General features: G+C 43.3%; 1 protein-coding gene across 2 annotated transcripts; it reads left to right on the top strand.

Annotated features, from left to right (window-relative positions):
- The first annotated feature begins 181 nt into the window (after positions 1 to 181).
- Positions 182 to 19,660, top strand: RPP30 (ribonuclease P/MRP subunit p30). 2 transcript variants are annotated; one of them, XM_083843987.1, is made up of 12 exons: positions 182 to 340; positions 2,095 to 2,150; positions 2,456 to 2,512; positions 3,208 to 3,282; positions 3,823 to 3,894; positions 9,437 to 9,526; positions 11,604 to 11,720; positions 15,224 to 15,253; positions 15,656 to 15,693; positions 16,838 to 16,917; positions 18,935 to 19,011; positions 19,061 to 19,278. In XM_083843987.1, the coding sequence occupies exons 1-12, from the start codon at positions 259 to 261 to the stop codon at positions 19,136 to 19,138; spliced, it is 852 nt and encodes a 283-aa protein (XP_083700113.1). In that variant the 5' UTR covers positions 182 to 258; the 3' UTR covers positions 19,139 to 19,278. The 2 variants fall into 2 exon arrangements, with proteins under 2 accessions (XP_083700113.1, XP_083700114.1); XM_083843988.1 differs by lacking the exon at positions 18,935 to 19,011 and having other exon boundaries at positions 184 to 340; positions 19,081 to 19,660.
- The last annotated feature ends 387 nt before the right edge of the window (positions 19,661 to 20,047 follow it).

Consider the following 20,047-nt stretch of genomic DNA (forward strand, 5'->3'; position numbering starts at 1 on the left):
GCGGCTCCACCTGGTGGGCACGACACCGGCCCCTGAGGGCGCTGGGCCCGAGCGAGCTCGGCTGCTCCTGCTCCCAGCCCCCGGCACGTCGCAGAGGGGCCACGGGCCCATGCCTCGTCCCCTCCTCAGCCCTGTCTGCAGGGCTGGGGCCTGCCCCGCCCGCCACGGGGCCTCCTCCACAGCTCCCCGCCCGGCCACCAGGGCGGGACTACAAGCCCCAGGGTGCCCCGGGCCGGGCGGGGCGGTGCTGCGCGCAGCATGGCCGGGTTCGCCGACCTGAACGTGCCGCAGGGCCCGGACAAGAAGGGGCTGCAGAGCCTGCTGGAGGCTGCGGCTCGCCGTGAGTCCGGGAGCGGGGCAGCGGCCGGCCCTGCGCCGGGCCGAGCCGGGCTGGAGGGGCCGGGGCAGTGCGGCGGTTCGGGCCGGCCGGGGGTGGAGGATGCCGGCCTCTCCCTGCTGTGCTGGGTTGGTGTTAGCAGCAGAAGTGTGAATCCTGGCAGAGCTGGGCTGGAGGGGAGCCGAAGGCACCCTGCACAGGGCTTTCCCTGCGCTTGGGAGGCCGGGCAGTGTCTGCTGTGCCTGATGCGTCACTGTCCTGCAAGGATTTTAGGGCCCCCAGTTGCTCCACAGCCTCTGTAGGCAGCTTGTTCCAGAGCTACTGGTCTTGCTCAGCATGGTTTTTATAGTTTCTTCGTGTCCTGGCCCCTTAAAGGCAGCCTTTCCCTTTATGTCATCCTTGTATTTGTTCAAATGTGAGTATGTTTCTGCGCACAACGTATCTTCCAGTCTGCTGCTGTTGAAAAGTGCAGTCTTCCTCCTTCCGCCAGCCTGTGTCCGCAGCCGTGCTTCCCGTGCCTCACACCTGGCAGCTCCTAGGTCAGCCCTGTGATGGAGCAGGAGAAAAGCTGCCTGAGGCATCCGTGCCCCAGCATGGCTTGGCCTCCTGGTGCACAGCCTGTGGGTCTGCCCTAAGGGGGGGCTGGTCCTGGCCGGGAGAGCAGCAGAATATAAGCTGCAACAAGGTTTGTGCAAGTGCAGCAGGAATCTCTGTCCTTAGTTTTCCTTTCTTTTGGCCTAAACCTCCATTCAGAGTTTCCTCACAGGTCTGCATTTTCATATTCCGTTCATTCTCGTTGCTCCTCCCCCTACTCTGCTTGGCCTGCAGTTTTCTGCAAGTGAAGTGACCGAGACTGAGGTCTTCTCAGTGCTGAGCACCATGGAAAAATGGTGCTGTGTCTTGCAGTCTGTATCTCTGCCTGTGTATCCCATTGTATATATTTTTTTCCCCAACTTGGGGACTCATTTTCCGCTTGTAATTTCTTAAGACCCTAGGTCTTTTTTTTTTTTTTCCTGCAGAGTTGTTTTACAACCAGTTGCTTCCTGTAGAGTGTTTGTGGGTGATTTGTCTTTGTCAAATGTACAATCTTTCTCTAATCCCTGTTGAATGAGAACTTTTTGTCAGTTTGTCAACATTGTTTTGAATTCTAACTTTGCCTTCTATTATAACTCTACCTTTCATACCTTTGTGTTGTCTGCAGTTTTAACAAGTATGCTGAATGTCGTTAACCATTTTTCCTAAAGAAAGTCATTAATAGGACCAAGCTAGGGCAAAATGTTTGGGACCCCCAGCTTGACAAGAAGTCATTGATATCTGCTGTTAATTTTCAACCAGTTTCTTCCTGACCTTACAGTAGCTTCATCTAGAATGTATTTTCCGAATGACTCTTAGCCTGTCCAATTCACTTGCAAGCCCAGCGTAACACTTAACTGTTCATCTCCTGTATGTGCTCCGGTGCTGGCCATGCCAACAAACTGTGCTCAGGCAATCATTTGTGTTCATAAAGCTCTGCCATCGAGTGAGTGTAGTCACGACTGGGGTGTATTAAAATAAATTTTTGTACTTTAAGATGCTTCTTTAAGTGAGTTAATCTTCAGAGAAAAAAAAAATCAACGTGAAAGGTGTATATATATGTACATAATTATTAATTTTGAGATATATAAGTAATGAGTTTTTGACAGATTTCTGTTTGGCTTTGTTTCCATTAGTTTACTGGACAAAACAGTCTTATGATGTGTTTGGTTTTTTTTTTTTAGTGGGATATTCTGCAGTTGCTCTTAATCATGTCGTCGATTTTAAAGAAAAGAAACAGGTAATTTCTGTTGGGTTTATTTGTTCTTAGCATGTTTTCTATTGTTAAATCTATATGCCCCTAAATACCTTTGTCTTTAAAATGCTCATTTAGATGTAAATACATGTTTTCATTTGTAACACAACTTCCATGTTATAATTCAGTATTATTGCCGTGGAGTTAACTTTTAATATGATCCATGAACTGTCTCTATGAAATAGTTTTGTTAGGATGGTAAACTTATTTTTAGAATTGGAACACAACTTTTGTTTACGTTCTAAACAACCCATTATATTGTGAATAACTTTATTTTATTCTCTCTTAAGGAAATTGCCAAGCCAGTATCTCCGTCAGAGTTGTTTCCATCTTTACCTATTGTACAAGTATGTTTAGTTACATTCCATCTATGAGTTATTATTGAGTTACAATCTTGTGTTTATCTGTGAGATCCTGTGTATTACATGTTAACTAAAAATGAGAAATTTGTCCGTTGCTTGATTCTTAAAACTCCCAACATTGGAAGAATGATATGCTCACATTAGAGGAGGGTCTATTCTTTATTTTAGAAATGATTTTAAAAAAATGTGTTGTGTGTGAATTTTGAATCATCTTCTAGTTGAATATTCACAGTGAATACCCTTGAAATTTAGGCCTGAGTTTTGGAAATTTCTTTCTGGTTTTGATGCAACAAGATTTGGATAAAACGAACCAAGTCTGTATTTTGAATCACTGATGTACATTATTCAGGAAATGCTTTTGCTCACAGTTGCTGCTTGCTTGGGGAACCATAGCAGTGGTAGTAAAACATGCTCAGTTTTCTGCACGATATTCATTTTTTCTGTTGATCCCTTCCTCAGAGAAACACACTAAGTCATTTTTTCAGAAGGCCAGATATAATATCCAGCATGTCAATATAAAACAAGAAAATCAGGGAATTTAACTACACACTTCTGGAAATTTTAGTGTAGGCAAAAAAATTGAGCAAGGCACCATTTTCTTTTTATAGTGGACAGGGTGAAAATCACCACAAATTTTTGTTTTGGAGCTTTTTAAGTCTTGAATTATTTTTCCTTCATAGGGGACATCTAAACAACTTAAAGTCTTAACCCGTCTGACACTTGTTGTTTCTGATCCTTCCCACTGTAATCTCTTGGTAAGTATATTCAGTATATCACTTTTCCAATTTTTATTGTCTTCTCTCAGTGAATGAATGAAGCTTTGGAAATCGTGTAGGGGAAAGCTTCATGGATTTCACAGGGTACTCAGTACTGATTTCTCAGGTTACATCTTTAGATGCTAAAGCAATTGTGAAGGGATGCAGACTTAGAAAACTGGATATGATTCTGTTGATCATTTGTCAATATGGGATAGCAGTTCTGTTATTGGTCCTTTTCTTTGGTATCTGGATTTCTGTGTGTACGCTAGAATACCGTGAGCAAGCCCTGTGCCTGTTTGTAGCACTATGTTATTGAGGGAAAAGCTGTAAGTGCCTATCTAGGTGTATGGGACAAACCCCAAAATGACTTCAGAGAATTGCTTGCAGTAGAGACTTAACTATATGGTTAGATTACTATTGGCTTTGTTTTAGTAAGTGAAAACGGGAAGGGTTTTTTCTTATTATTACTTTGGTCATAGTCACTGTGCTTTGTCATCTGCCAGAAGTCAAAGCAGTAATTGTTTCCTCCTTTTGTAGAGATCAACGTCTTCAAATATAAGGTTATATGACATCATAGCAGTATTTCCAAAGACTGAGAAACTGTTCCACGTAAGTACAATCTGATTGTTAATGCCAGTCCTGCAACAATTTACGGTGCCATGGACTAGTTTGAATGCATGTATGGGGCTAATTAAACAATGTCGGCTCCCAGATCAGTGGACAGACTGAAAGGTTGGGAGAAGTTGCAGGAGGGTAAAGGGCCTTGGCATGACTTGTTGGAGTCTGAAACATCTGCCTGGTCAGTGGACTTCAATGCCCTTGCTCTGTGGTTTCCTTTATCTGTCTTACACTGAGAGTGAGGAGAGAAAACATCATTTATTTATATATTTGAATATTGTCTGCATGTAGTAAAATTATTTCTTGAACTGTTTAACTTCCCAGACTCTTGACAGATTCCCCCCAAACCATTTGCTATCTTCTGTTAGCACTAATTGTTTCTGGTCTCTGAAATGCCAGGAAATGTGGGAGAATTTGAAAGGAGAACTCAAGTGGTGTTCTGAGAGTTACCTTCTTTCTTTTAATCTTTCGTCTTCTCTTGGAGGTTTTTCCAAACAACTAGTTCATTTTTTTTTCTTTAACTTCTCTTTTTATTACTTTGTCTCAGTATCTCTTGCTCTTCTTTTGCTTTAAAACACAGCTAGTTCTGGTTGTCATAGCATCTCAAGAGCAGATAAAATGAAATTTCCCAAAGTAAGTATGGCTGATTAAGCACACCAACCCTTGCTTCATTGCCAGACTGGGATTTTTGGTTCTGTTTTGAATGTTCAAGTTGAGTGAGAGAAGCTTCACTTCTTTGACTTTGTGATATGTTTGTTACTTTGCCTGCCAAAAAGAGCACTGAAGCTGTACAGAAGTAGAACAGCCTTAGGGAAATACACAAAGGGCAGACTGTCATTTTCTCACCCAGATTTTCTCCTGGCAGTTCAGAGAGAACTTTATACAGAAAACAGCCTCCACAACATTTGGGAGTTTTTAAAGGTGTTGCTATATCAGTGTTACTAAACAGATTCTGGGGTTTGTGGTTGTGGAAGTGCTCAGAGTGTGCTAGTGAGAGAAAATACTTCATGTGAGTCATTTTCAAAACCTTTGTTAGGACTTGTTTGTAACCTTAGCCCAAGACTGCTATTTTTTCACAATGGTTTAAATTACTAGAAATGCAAATATTTTGCACAAAAAAAACATCACTCTATCACTTCTGTGATCTTAAAAAAGCAAGGTGTTGCAAGTGTGTTTGACTATGAATTGTTTTGGTCCAGTTCTGGTGTACTACTGCAGGAGATACTCACTGTTGCAAGCTGATACCTAAATACCATTAGGTGCAGTAATTCTTCAGCTGTTACTAATGGCACCAAACATCGTATCGCTCTATTTTACCCATCCTGAATAGACTTTCCGTCAGAACAATTACTAGTTTTAAAACGCTGTCCAAAGCAGAATGATATCGGCTCAACTTGTGGGGTGATGGGTGTTAGTTATCTCAGTCTTTCTCATATCTTTAATTAAAAATATCTAAAAATACGTGGGAACAGCAGGTGTGAGTGATTTGATTGAGCATCTGAAAACAGGTCAGCTTTTTGTCAAAACGTTTTTATTACAGAAAAATGAAATTGTAACACATCTGACCCATTGCAAGCTCCTATGTTGTATCATTAATGCTGAAACGGATGAGTAGGTAGAAGCAACCTATCTCTGTTACCATTGGCAGGTAGCAAGCAGACGTGCAGTTTGAAGATGTGTGCTGGAACACAAAAAGCAAATGTGCACCTCTTTGGAAGAATGCAGATTTTACTTCCAAAGAGAGATTGTCAGTATGAAGCTTGGTCTGTTTTTTCAGATAGGTTAAAGCTACATCCTAGTCCTGATGAGTACCTATTTTATCACATTAATATGATATTCTTCTGTTTGGTTTTTCTGAATTATTTCCTTTTTTGAAAACTTGTTAATGTAAAGTATGAAGCGAGAGGCTATATAAGAAGGTGGACTTTAAAGAATCTTTCAGCAGAAGAATTCAAACATTAATTGTAACAGTGACAGCAGGATTGCTGGATTGTTCATGAGCCCATCTTAATTTCTATCATGATCATAGTGCTCTTGAGCTGGGGAAGAAACCCAAGCATGTTTCTTTCAGACTGCATAAGGTAAAGACCTCCATCCTTACATGTTCAAATTCAGAACAGGTTTGTATGTTTGTCTTTTGTTTAAAGCTTCGAAGTTTCTAAGCATGATAGAGAGCTCTGTCAATTTTGTAGAGGTATCAACAGGGAGCGTCTGGCACATGGAGTCTCGATATATACCTCTGGCTCTTATGGCTCGGATCTTTCACTGTTAAGGATAAAGCCTTATAGGGTGGGTCTTGCTCCATAAATTATATTTTTTTTAATTGGCTGTTGATAACTTTGCGTTACCTCAAGAGCATCATCTTTCTCACCAACAATTTGGCACTTATTCTCCACAGAACAGGATTGTTCATGTGTTTGCAAGATATATGTGACCATTGGAGATGTTTTCATTTTAGCATGGCCTAAAAATAGTCTGTGCCTTCTTGTCACAAGCAAAGGAAGCTTTCCAGTGACTGAGAGGGGCAGTGATGTGTACTGAAAGATGTGCTCAAATTCTACGGGTAATTTGTATCCTCAGGGGTGTGAGGAAGCTCTGTTTGCCAAGATAATTGTAGAAAGTGCTTCTTTAGGGCTCTTGAAGAGGATTGTTTTGGGCTGCAACTGGAATGCCCACTCTGTGCCAGTGTTAAGGTCCGGCCTGTTGCTTTTCAAAAATGTTTCATTTTAATATTTCTGTTTTATTCATGTTAGTTCTGCCTGCTATTTGCAGGTAACTAGCAAATAGTCAGTATCTACAAAATCGTGCTTATGTAAGTCTGAGGATGTACTGCAAAACCAGGTTTCAAAGTTTATTTGTAAAATGTTTGCCAAAGCAAACCTGGCTGTCTTCAGGCTGTCTGAGCACTGACGAATTTATTTTTGGCTGTCTGCAGTTTCCCAGCAGATGGGGCTCTTGCCCGCAGTGCGGCCAGGGAGGCACTGGGCTGTGCAGTTGCTCCATGGTGTTTTCTGCATGAAGTTTGTGCACTTCAGATCCGTTTAGCGGACTGGCTAACCTTAACCTGCCTCTGTGTGTGACTTGTCCAGGAGCCAAAGCTGGGCTGAACATCGGAGTGTTTGGAGAAATCTTCTCGCCAACTTTCCGTGCATTCGGGTATTCCTCTTTGTGGGGAAGTATGACTCTTAATTTTGTTTTTCCTCGGTGGTGTTTTCTGATGTGTTCTTGTCACTGGAATCCTGTAGTTATCCTGGCATTTGGGTCACTCCCTTTCCCACTGTGCTTAATTTGCAAAATGGAAAAGAGTTTTCCAGTGTTTCTGGAGATGATTAGGAAGGCTTGTTTTCTCATTGCACGGGGCGGCTCGCCTGCTTCTGGTGTGTATTCTTGCTTTCCTTTGTTTTTTGGCTTTCTCTCTTTCCTGAATTTCCTGTGGCCTCACTGACATCTTCTCTAGGACATGAGTTCCTGTAAATCACCTCTGTCTAGATGGTAGTTTGTACCCCACATAGGAAAAGGATTAAATCTGGCTACAGAAAGGCAAAACTTGCATTTTAGACTTGCGTTTGTAGGAGATTCAACCCGTGTCATGCTTAACAGAGTTGGTAAAGGCAGGGCATGTGGATAAAGGTTAGCTTGAGTGGCCTAGTAGAGACAGTTTAACATCAAAAACCTTGTGGTTGGTAGGATCCTTGAATTGTCTGGATGTGTGGTGCAGGTCTCTTCTCTGGAAAGGAGTGCTATCAACGGCTAAGAAACATTCCTAAAGCTGGGCCTCTGCTCTCATCTCTGTCCAAATTTCATGTGAACAAACTGGTAAAAGGTGAGGTTGCAGAGCTGTAGCCAGCCCTGCGTTAGAACAGAGTGCAGCCACCTGCAGCCCCACTGCTTTCATGCTGCCACAAAGAGGGATGAATGGCTGGCACCTGGCCCAGGTGTGTTTGGAGCAGTTGCTGGCAGGTTTCTGAACGCAATGTGTTCCCCTACACGCAGAAAATTCCTTCTGAACGTCTTCAGCACACTTTATCTTCTTTGTTACAACGCCACTTACAGACATTAATCTGGTTCTGTGTAATAACCTTTACAGGGTAGGCATTATAATTCCTACAAGTCTTGCGTGCATGAGATTATATGTAAATGAAGGGCTCCCTTTTATGTCCACTTAATTTTCTCTGTGTGTCAGTGTGGACTTTCTCCATGCTTTGTTCGTTCCTTCCCACTATTAATACAGAGTATAAATTGTGGTGCAGTTTCAAAGCTAAGCTTTTAAACCACGACCTCAGGTGCCATCCTGAGCCTTCTCCAGAGACTGGGTTTTCAGAAAGGGTTGGATCTTTCCTGCCCAGCCTGGGAGGTGAGGCACCGTGGATTGGCCCCAGTACTGGGCATGTGGCAGCATCCATCACTATCTAAAATTGTGCTTCTGTTTCAGTCTTTTCTTGGTTGTTGCTGGTACCATCATAGAATCGTTTACATTGGAAAAGACCTCTAAGATCAAGTCCAACCATTAACCTAGCACTGCTAAGTCTACAACTAAACCATGCCTCAAAGCACCACATCTACAGGTCTTCTAAATAATACCAGGGGTGGGGACTCAACTACTCCCCTAGGCAGCCTGTTCCAGTACTTCACAACCCTTTCAGTGAAGAAATTTTTCCTAATATCCAACCTAAACCTCCCTTGACGCAACTTGAGGGTATTTCTTCTTGTCCTATCACTTCTTGCTTGGGAGAAGAGACCGATCCCCACCTTGCTACAACATCCCCTGTGCCTCCTTTTCTCTAGGCTAAATAACCCCAGTTCCCTCGGCTGCTCCTCGTTGTTCTCTAGCCCTTCCACTGGCTTCGTTGCCCTTCTCTGGACATGCTCCAGCACCTCGATGTCCTTCTTGTAGAGAGGGGCCCAAAGCTGAACACAGTACTCGAGGTGTGGCCTCAGCAGAACCATGTACAGGGGGACAATCACTTCCTCAGTCCAGCTGTCCATAATATTTCTGATACAAGCCAGGATGCTGTTGGTCTTCTTGGCCATGTGAGCACACTGCTGGCTCATATTCAGCCAGCAATAATAAATAGCTGGTAATAACAAATGGTAAAATATATTAGCTGCTACACTACAGTTAGAGAATGAAGGGCAAGGGGCTGTTCCTGGGCTGATCCCTTTGTAAGCAGGGATTGTCCTTCATTAGCTACGAGTTCTTTTGCCAAAAGCCAGCATTGCTTTTGCATGTCCTGAGTCGGATAAGAACAAAGCAGGAAGTCTTGCCTTTGGGTGGTCATTATTTTATTAGAAAAGCAGCTCTGTAAGTGAGAGAAGGCTTGGGTTTTGGGCCTGAAATGCTCAAGCATTGCACCAGTAGCCCAGCTGGTTTATTGTTGAATCTACAAGGCATAGCACTTCTTCATTTTAAAACTAAGCTGCCTATGGAGAGACATTTGTTGCATTAAGAAATTAAGGAGAGTATCAGTGCACCTAATGTTGATTACTTGTTTTTTGGCATATCTAATAATCTGTTCCTATTTCTTTGCTATAGATTGCTTGCACAACTCTAGACGTGGATCTAGTATGCATAAATGTAACAGAAAAGCTGCCGTTCTACTTCCGAAGGCCCCCTGTGAATATGGTAAATTTACACCTAAATTGTTTTCTTGTTATTAAGTTCTGTATTTAGTGTCAGCCTGAGTTGAGTTTCTGCAGTTTCCCTCCCACCATTCCAATCCAAGTGGTTCTTTTTATTTTCTCGCATAATCTTTAGAATTGTTTTAGATGTCCTTCACTTCAAGGCCTTCACTGCAGTATTTAATAAACAAGAATGTGTTTTTTCACTTCCTCCTTTTTGTCCTCCACTTACGGAGGCAGAAATGGTGTTTCCAAGGAGTGGAAACAGAACCTTAAGGCTACTGCTATGCTAACAAGTGAGTTGTGGTGGTGTTGCTGACGAACCTACCTCCCAAACCAGAAGTGATACAGCTGCATCAGAACAGATAAATAGCCTGTGATTTAAATGACAGGAGAATGTGAATGGCAGTGTTAATTTGGGAGAAGGATATTGCCTCAGTTATTTGGAGGATGACTCTATTGAATCCATATTTAGAGGAATGTCTTGGCAAATAAACCAAATGTGGGATTGCTAAATACCTGCTGTGGGACGCAAGTTAACTGTCAGCATGTATCAAATATTTTGTTAATGCAATTTTGCCTACTGTAAGTGGCTTGCCAGAAAACTTAATCTGAACGTGCAGTTAGGTGAATTAGTTTTTTCCCTCTGAGCTGAGGTTTGTTCCACATGGGTGTTCTTGGCTGATGTAGTCCTTCGTGGTTTAAAATTTAAAGCTGGAACTGGCCAGAAATCCTACTTCTGTCTTCTCTAGAAGTTTTGACCTAGAATAAAAATAAACAATAAACTAGTTGAAACTGTCTGAAACAGAACAAAAGTAGCAGTTTGGAATTCACCACAGGCTGGGAATTCCAATATTCCACTTGGAACAAAAAAATGTTATGTGAAATGCTGTTTAAAAATACCACCTCAAATTCTAGCAGCTGACCCAGATGAGGAGCTGGGAGGCTCTTGAAGCCCAATATATGCCGATATTTTCCTTACAAGCTAATTCTCAGCATCCACACTCCTGACTTGAAGGCAGTCTGTCTGTCAGACTAGTTTTGTGAATCCTGGGGCAGTCAGTTTTGGTTGTTGTGATGCCAGACTGGCAGGCAGCTGGAGTGGTGGGGATGAGGTTAAAAGTCTGTTTACCTTGAAATTGGTGAATTGCCATCACCTGTTTTGATTTTGATAAATTCAGGCTTTTCTTCTTGTCTGCAGATGTTGGGCCAGTAAAACATTTGTGTACATAGCTTCTTCTCTGCTTGCATGCAGAGGTTATGCCTGGATTAATTCCATCTGTTTTCAATTGCTGGACTCTTACAGTATTAGCATTGCAGCATTTTCTAATAATATTGAGTATAAAGCACAGAGCAACGTCTCAGGCGAAGGTATTATAGGCCAGTGAACTAGCTTTGAATGGTGTCTTTATCACTAACTCACTGTGTATCCTCCAAGAAGTTGCTTAACCTTTCTCAGTGCTTGCGAAAACAGCAATACAAGGGTTTTGGTGCGGTACTTTGACAGACAGCAAAGGATTTTTAAAGCAACTGAAAATGCACTAAGTATCGCTGTTTGGAAACTCCTGTGAGCCATTGTTTTTTAAAATTGTCACAAATACTGCAGTATCCTGTGAGATGGGAGAGACGGAACCTCATTGCTGCTTTTATGCAAGGACAAATTCCTCATTTGCAAGACGTGGTTACTCTGGGAAGCGGCGTTCTTCCTTATTGCAGGCAGTGAGGCTGGAGCAGGATGGTCCTGAAAGTTTCCAGACTCATTTCTAATCAGCAGGGGTTACCTGCCTCCTCTTCTCTGTGACAGTGGAAAGCCAACTACAACTAATAAATAAATGGTATTTGTTTGTTAAACCTCACTTTTCTGTCTTCCCAAGACTCAAGTACACATACCTGGTGTACTTCCCCACCTCACCCCCCCATCCATGTTTCATGCAATGCTGTGTTCCTGCTGGAACAATTCCTCCTTCATTTTTTCATAACACAGTTAAAACTGAGAATAAGCTGCATCAATAATAGACAGCGGTTGTTAGATTGTTTTGCTTCTCTCCTTTTGATTTTTGATCACTTTCTTTCATGTGAAGGCAATAGATCGAGGCATTTACTTTGAACTTCTTTACACGCCTGCCATCAAAGACTCCACAATGAGAAGATACACAATTTCAAATGCGATCAGCCTGATGCAGATCTGCAAAGGAAAGGTAAGCTCTCAAAGTGAAAGCAGGCTAATTAATTCAGTTCAAATTCTTCTGGAGTTGTACAGACCAAGCCATTTTAAATTAGTTCGATGCTGGGGTTTTTGAAGCTCTAACTGAATCTTTGCCTGCTAATACAAGGACACAACTATTCTGGCTTCAGATACTTCCAGCCATGCACCACTGCACGCTTTCTTCTTAACTTGTCAAACTGCTGTGTTCTTTTTTCAGAACAACCTATCTGTTAGTATGGTATGCAATACCCAGAACAAAAGGGAAGAAGTAGATCTAAGGTTTGCACTAGAGCTGAAATCCATGCATCTTTTTAAAATTCCCAATTCAAATTTCTGACTGACCAAAAGCTCTTTTGGAGAGTGTAAGTCGAATATGGGGAAAAAAATAAGAAGGTTGAAATCCTGTTCTGTTAAACTGTTAGGAAATCTCCAGTGTACAAAACAGAACCAACAGCTTGCTGGCGGTAAGCCAGGGCTTTGCTGCAGTCAGATCAACTGCATTCTTCCCTGCTACTGAAACCAAGGGAAGAAGTAATCCTTGCAGCTGAGATGCCTGCACTCTGTTGCTTTCATACCTCACCTTCTCCCAGGCCACCAGACTAAGCTGCCTGCTGTGTGGGACCTCTCAGGCTCTATGCTTTTAACAGAGAAGCATATCATGATACTTATACAAGTCAAAAGAGATTGTAGCACCCACCACCGTTACTGGAAAAGGCCTTTGCTGCTCTTAGCTAGTTCAGAGAAGCCCTGCAGATCTAGTCTGAAAGGGGATGTAGAGCTTGGAAGGCCAATTAACAGCGGGTTCATCATTACTGTGGTTCCCCTTGGTGGCCTATTTTGTAGGACAGTGGGGTGGGTCAAACACCTGAATTCCCCCGGTGCTACAGAACATAACGAGTACTCACGTGGCCTTTCCTGAGAAGCCCAACTCTGGGAGTTAGCCACACAGAATACTCATTTGGATATAAGGTTCGTACACACACAAAAAACCTTTCCTGTAGGATGCCTTTTTGCCAGTGCTCCTCTTTCCCCTGTGCGGCTGAAGATGTTTCTCACGTGACTTGATTTGTATAGCACCAGTTGAGTTAGCATCACAGATGGAGCGAGTGAAACGTTCGGCCCGTGTACCTGTGCCCTTTCTTTCCGCAGCTGTCAATCTTGTACATCATTTGTGCCTGGAAGGTAAATTGGCTGGAGCTGGACACAACAATTTGTTGTTAGCCACTGGAAGAGCTAGGAACGGACTGCTAGTTTGTCTTCATTTTTTGCCTCTGGGCTCAGTACATTGCGGGCCAGCAGAGGTGGTTATTAGCCCTTGCTGGCAGTTTGTCAGTGATGTAAAGGCCCTTTTGTACCGAGATGCGGGGAGGCTGCTCCATAGGCTGCTTGCATTGATGTCTGGCACATCACTGTCACAGGCTGTAACCTATGGTTGCTGAGCTTGTAGCAGCTTTTGGAACCTTTTATTTCTCTTCTGTTTCATTAGGGCAGAGAAATTTCCAGAAACTTACCGGTCAGGAAGGTGGCCTTGAGCAGAATACCTAAAACATGTTAAAATGTGCAGGGAACGAGGGAGGGACTCACTGCGCTCCTTCGCCTCCCATGTTTTGGTAACTGAGTGTGGTTGCTGCACGCAGAGCAGTGTGCAGAATAGCTGCTGTCTCCTTTACGCGAGGAGGTAATGTTTCACTTCGGAGTTCTTCCCTGTAGCTCTTCCCGTGGATTTGCCTTCGCCTGCTGCTCTTTCGTTCATTACCAGTACTTTTCTTGTCTACTCTTGTCTCCTCCTCCCTTCTTACCCATCCCCTAACTGGAAGCCAGCTGCCTTTGAATCGGCCAGAGCATGTCTCCAATACGCAGCAGTGAGCCGCAGTCCTGCGGGGTTGGGTTCAGGATGGCACAGCTGCTCTGGGAGCTCTTCCGAGTCTGGAAGATGGGAATTGGTTGTTACAGCTCAGAGCAGCAGCCTTAAATTTCCTCAGTGAACTCTTGCAGTCAGCACCACTGAAGCTCAAAAGCACCCTTGGGATCTGTAGTACAGTCATTTTAAAGGTGAACTATGCAGAAAGAAATGTCCTAGGCTGAGTGCTGTTAAGTCGCTTTGATGTAGGTATTACTCCTGCTTCTGGCGTTCCGTATGCTCAGGCAGAGTTGTCTGTCCCATCCTTTGCTCCTTGGCACACGAGGAAACCTTGGGCACAGTGTGAGCAGTGCAACCATTTCCATGCAAAGAGCTACGGTTTGAGTTCCAGCTGTGCACAGAGCATTTCCTTCCAGTGTCTGCCCTGCTCTTTTTGCTGGGGAGGCAGCAGGACAAGCAGAGCGGTGCGGGGAAGGGATCAAAAGCCCCACCTTGTAACCGAAGGTGGTGTGATGTGTTGGTGGTACTGACGTCAGAGAGGGAAATCTTTTGCTGCCTCAGTACCAATTCTCATTCCCACCCACTCAAGCAGGAATTCCCGAAGCTTTTTATTTGATATAAGAAAAGGTGCAAGGAATTTTTTTTGCTGCTGCAGAGTTTCCACCTGCGCAAAACAGTCTTCCCCTGGGTGAGCATCAGTGGAGGTTTAGCATTAGAAGAGCGCTGGCAGCTGAGCTGTGTATCTGCCAGCCCCTGAGCATCACATACCTGTTCTGTAGAAGGGAGAGAAGGGAGGAGGGCATCTTTTTGCCTGGTGATTTTCATGGGGGTGCACGTGTTGAGGAAAGTCAGCGTATGGTATGAACCGGCTGCCATTGCCTGGCTGCAGTCTGATTTCCTCCACCCGTGTGAATTTGATTAAGGCCAACGTGAATGGGCGAGGTTGTACTGTAACGCAGAGAGTAGGCTGGAAGTGTGGGAGCATCAGACTGGCTAAAGCCACAATCTGTAAGCTGCTTCTGGGGTATCCTGGGCTTCTCTTCTAAGTCCATTTGTGTTATATCTCAGTGTGAGTTGTGTCATTTTTGTGGCCGTGCGTGTCTTCCTCAACGTAATGCTCATCAGATGTCCTGTGCCCAACTGCTCTCAAGGGGCAGTAAAGACACGTGGCTCCCTGTCTCTTTCAGGTACTATGCATAAAGGGGGCACTTCATAACACGGTGTGTTCAACTGCCCATTTCTTCTTTACCCTTACAGACCTCTACAAGAGGTACAGGTTCACGTGTGCTTGCTCAATACCATCACTAAGTTTTATGCTGCTTAGCCTATCCCTCTAAAAGGTGCAGTGCTTATTCAGCTCAGATCTCTGCGTGGGAGGTTTATAACTACAAGGGAGAGCTTCTCCCTGTGGCCCAGTAGGGGCTGGGGAGATTGCTAGGGTTTATTCATTTCCGCAAAATAATATCCATACCTGCCTAGAGTTCACTTCATCTGGGGGCATCAGACACTTTGGCAATTAATTGGGCTGTCAGCCTAAACTTAGCTAATGCTCCTGTAGTCTTTGCTGCTTGCAGATTTTCCATTTCTTGATACTGTCTGACAGATGAGCGTTTGTTCTCTTTTTGTTTTTTCAGAACATCGTTATATCTAGTGCAGCTGAAAGGGTAAGTCCTGGCTTCTTGTTGAAGTCGAAACAATTTGATGATTTACCTGCATCTGAAAATATAGTAATTATATATATTAAACATAGAAGAAAGTGTAATTTTAAATATGATTGCCATCTTGCATGTTTTCAATCAATATGTTTTACTAACAAATCACACTTATTTGTTTGTTTTTGCCTTGGTTTTGCTACTACGTTTTTTTCCCAGATAGGAGCTCTGTTTTCCAAAATAAGTCTTTTCTTGATTTTTGTAGTGCATCTTCAGCAGCTTGCTGTTATGTAGCATTTAATTTCACCTTCCTGACTTGACTGCTTCCCCAGATAGCCCTGTCCTACATACTCACGCACTCTCAGCCTGTGTGAGAGAGCATGCACATATCCAACCTTCTTTGTTTTGTTCTAGCCTCTGGAACTACGAGGTCCTTACGACGTGGCGAACCTGTATCCTTTTTCCAAGTCAAAGACAGCCATTAATATTAACGTGTGAAAGTTCAAATTCGTTTTGAAATTTTCCATCCTTTACACTCCTTGAACTTTACACAGTGATGCTTGTTGGTGACTAATTCAATGAATCAGGGCTCTGAGTGGGTGTGGAAGGAGCAACAGATCTTGGTCACGGAGTGGCGTGAATAGTCACTGTAAATAGTAATGCCTGAGTACAGCTATAGATACGTTTTGTGTGGTGTTATGCATTGATATTTGTGTTGGGTGTAATTGGAGAAATGAATAAAAAACATAATCATAGTTTTGGGAATGAAAATCAATGGACATCATAGACCAAACCAGAGATTACTACTTATGATCTCAAAGGTGCCAAATCTTTGACAGGAGAAGCTATAAAATCATGTTTATGTTGAGAAAGCAAAAGTTCCTATCTGAGTACTGATTACTTCTGTTCTGAATATTTTGGCCCTTAGTTTCATACGTACCCTTAAATAAGGGATTGTGTTCTTAATGGAGAGTATCTTTATTCCCTTCCTTTTAGGAATTCGGATGCATTCTTGTTCCTCCCTGCCCCCAGGCGTGTATCTGGACTGTCCCTCAAAGGCGAGGCGTGCGCTCTGAATCGTGAGAACCGTGTGGGAGGGTGTGCGGGCTGGAAGGATTTTACGCATAACGTTTCCTTCCCCCCTATAAAGAGCAGCGTGCCTCAACCCAAATTAACATAACTAATTTGGTGCCATCCCTGTTCAAGGTGGCTGGGAATTTTTCAACATAATGCTTTTGAATCAGACAATCCCCTTTCCCACAAAGCTGACTTTTTTCAAGGCGGTTGCTTTTTACTTGTTTAAACATATAAAAATGTTCCTATGTTGACAGACTTTTCATTCCAAAATGACAGCTGCTTGTCCGGGAAAAAGCAACATTGACAGGAGCTTTCCAGGAGGGCTCCTGGGGAACTGCAGGCAAGAGAATTGGGTGCCTCAGGTCTCTGCCTCTGGGTAACCGTCTGCAAGATGTCACGTTGAGTTGCAGTGTTGCTAATTCCCAGTTATTTGTAGAGTAAGCAAATCTGTCATACAGCCAGGCTTCCATGTTCTCTTTGTTCCTTTCTGTGCATTTTGATCCTGAACAAAGGTGGCAGAGGTTTGCTGTTTGGCCTGTCAGAAAGTGAAGCCAAGGCAGCTGTGTCTACCAACTGCAGAGCCACCATACTTCATGGAGGTAAGCGAAAAGCACGTGCAAGCTTGTTTAAGTAATAGTGGATTTGTTAAGCTAAGTTCATGTCAGTGTGTGTTTTCCAGAGTCTGAGACCTTACAGAGCAAGTCAGCTTGGGGTTTTACTTCCCTTGTTCAATGCATTAAAAGGAACGTGTGCAGCAAGGGTGTTTTGTCTTATCCTTGTTGCCACGCTAGCAAATCAGTGGCTAAAATGGTAGTGCTGTCTGTACTGGAGTACTCTCTTAACCACATTAAGACTCATAAGTCGTTTAGCCAAAACACAGGTCTGCCTGTTGTGCTGCGTTGTGAAAATGCCACTTCTTTCAGAAGGGGTTGAATGCTGATCTCCATGATAGCAGCTAGATAGATAGATGTCACTGCTTCGAAACATATGCATCCCAATTTTCTTGCATTTACCTTCTTGCAGCATGACTACAGAAGCACTCTCTGCGCGGTGTTCCTTTCTGATGTTTAATTATGTGGTCTGTTTCTGACTCACTTTTTGTGTGGACCACTTCAAACTTGAGGCCAAATCTAAAGTCCTGAGTGTTTGCTGCTTAGAAGGAAATGTTTCATATAGTATACCATGGCTTGAAGTGTTTTGATGAAAGAAAACTTCCATATGCTCTCACCAGAAGAAGTTCACGGTAGCTTTCTTCTTTCATATTTGATCATTTTAATACTAAGAAAGTAGAAATTTAACTTTTGCCCTCCCTGCAGGAATCAAAAGGTTTCCAGTTATATTATGTGTCTCAGTGTCAGTGCAGCAAAGCAATGTCTCAGTTTGTGTTCCAATCAATTTAGTCCCTTGCTTTGCAATGTGACCCTCATTCCTCCTTCTCTGCCTTCCCTTTCACATAGTTATTCATCGGTTCTTAGTGTTTCTTGATTTTTTTTTTTCTCCATATAATCATTAAGGTTGGAAAAGACCTTCATATCATTTGGTCCAACCTTTCTCCTACCGCCGATATCACCCACTAAACCATGTCCCTAAGTACCAGGTCCAACCTTTCCTTAAACGCCCCCAGGGACAGTGACTCTACCACCTCCCTGGGCAACCCATTCCTATGCCTGTTGTTTGTTCTGATAGCAATTTAGCTTTGTGACCGTGTAGCTATTAATATCTGCCTCTGCCAGGATTTGTTGGATAGGTAGGTTCAGTCATCTCAGGAACGTGAGTTGCTCTAAATTGGAAGCACACAGTAGAATTTGGCTTGCATCTTGTTTCAGAAGTAGAGCTTGAATGTGCTGTAATTCCCAGCAGATAGCTTTGATCCCCTCAAGAGTGTGTTTCTATGAACAGGATTGTCCAGCCTTCTACTCATCTACATAGTTAGTGACAGTGCGTTAGAAGAATTTTTGTCAAGTGTATGTGGAATTTCTCAAAACCTTCATCTTTCTTTGAAGTTTTTTTTAAAAGTCACTTCGCTGTCCCCTAACGAATACTAGACCAGAATAATTCAGCATGTTTTTGGCAAAGTTCTCACAGAGCGCCTCTGCTTGTTAGCAGAGTATCTGTAATTAGTTTCGTCTACTTCAAATCTTCAATTTTTGCAGGGAAGCCTCCCACTAGAAGTTTTGAAATTGGATTGGGCTCGCTAGGTTGTTTAGCAAATATATGAGGAGTTTGATAATATCACATAGTAGCATTTTATGGTAATGCTGAGGGTTCTGTGAATAAAATATTACTGAATACCGTGAAGCCACTTATTGGTGTGTACACAGAAGCCTCTGCCCATGTAGCTGTGCCAGCATAGTCTGTTTAAGAATCCTGGGGTATGTGAATATGTTTATTCTATTTTTAAGAACGGTATGTTTTGCTCAGAAATACAGAAATACTTCTTGACTTGCATTCAGGAATGCGCTCTTCTCTGGCTATGGAACTGATGAAGCCTGGCTTGCTGTGGTTTTGCATGTGTACCCCCTCAGCTCCTGCAGACCTCAGTTTTCCCTTAGGCTTGCTGTAATTCTGCACCCACCCTCAGATTTCCCAGCTTATCCCCAGGTCCTGCCCATGCAGGTTGCTTCCCTGCTGTGTGCGCCGACTGGCTGGCTGTTAGACGTGTTGAATTGCGCTTTTGGGCACAGACACCTGAAGTGAGTATGTGTTAAATGCAGTAGAGTGATTTTACATGAGGTGCTACAGCTTCTGCTTGTATATTCCAGAAACTCGGAAGAGTGCCTGTGGGGTGGTGTACACGGTGAAGAAGCTTCGCAAGGTTGAGGAGGAAGAAACCCTGCCAGCCTGCAAAAAGGCTAAGACTCAAGCTTGAGGACTGAGCCAGTTGTCAACAGGAACCTCCATCCCATCTTTACCCAGCGCTAAATCTTCCCTCACCCTCCAGCCAGCTCAGTTCCTCACTTGGTAATTTATTTAGCCCAGAGAGCTATTCTTCTGGTGTAAAGTGAGGAAGGCTGTGGGAATGGGATTGCCATGAGTAGTTCAACACACCTGGAAGGTCAGCCTCTTGCTGGGCTTCTGGCCAAGGTCAGGAGGGCATCTCTTCACCCTGTTCTAGGTCTTCTGGAATCAGTGCAAACTTGACAGAACGTTTCTAGCATAGAGAAACTTTCTATTGTACAAGTGTGCTCTTTTTTTAATAAAAAATGTTTTCAAGAATGCATGCCTTTAAAGTCTAGCTCCTACAGTTTTTCAGGTTTTGAAACATGTCTCTGTACTAAGTCAGTAAAGTTTAACTTCAGTGGCCTGAGAGAATAATTGTGCAGTAAAAAATGATCTGCTTTCCTTTTTGTTTTGTGACCAACGACTATAAAGAAGATGCCAACATCGCTCATTTGGTAGGAGGTACCTTAAATTTGTCTTACAATAGCACTGAGTGACTTGACCTGTTGGATACACCTCGTACAGGCCATCCCTGTCCCAAAGCACTTGAAACCGAACAGTAACATGAGACAGTTGCTGCAGATGGAAGGCAGAGCCCAAGGTTACATCGAATGTGTGCTCAGCGTGGTATGCTGCAGTTGCAGTGTAACAGCTGTCTCACCTAGGCCTGAGCAGTCTCCACATCACATAAATGTTAACTGCATCATGTCCCTTTTTTCATGTCCTGGTCTGGCAGTGTTGCCTCTGAGAGTGTTCATTTTGCTGCCTCCTGCCTTTCTGTTTTCCTTC

This window comes from Anser anser, assembly GCF_964211835.1.
Source record: "Anser anser genome assembly, chromosome: 7".
Lineage (NCBI taxonomy): Eukaryota > Metazoa > Chordata > Aves > Anseriformes > Anatidae > Anser > Anser anser.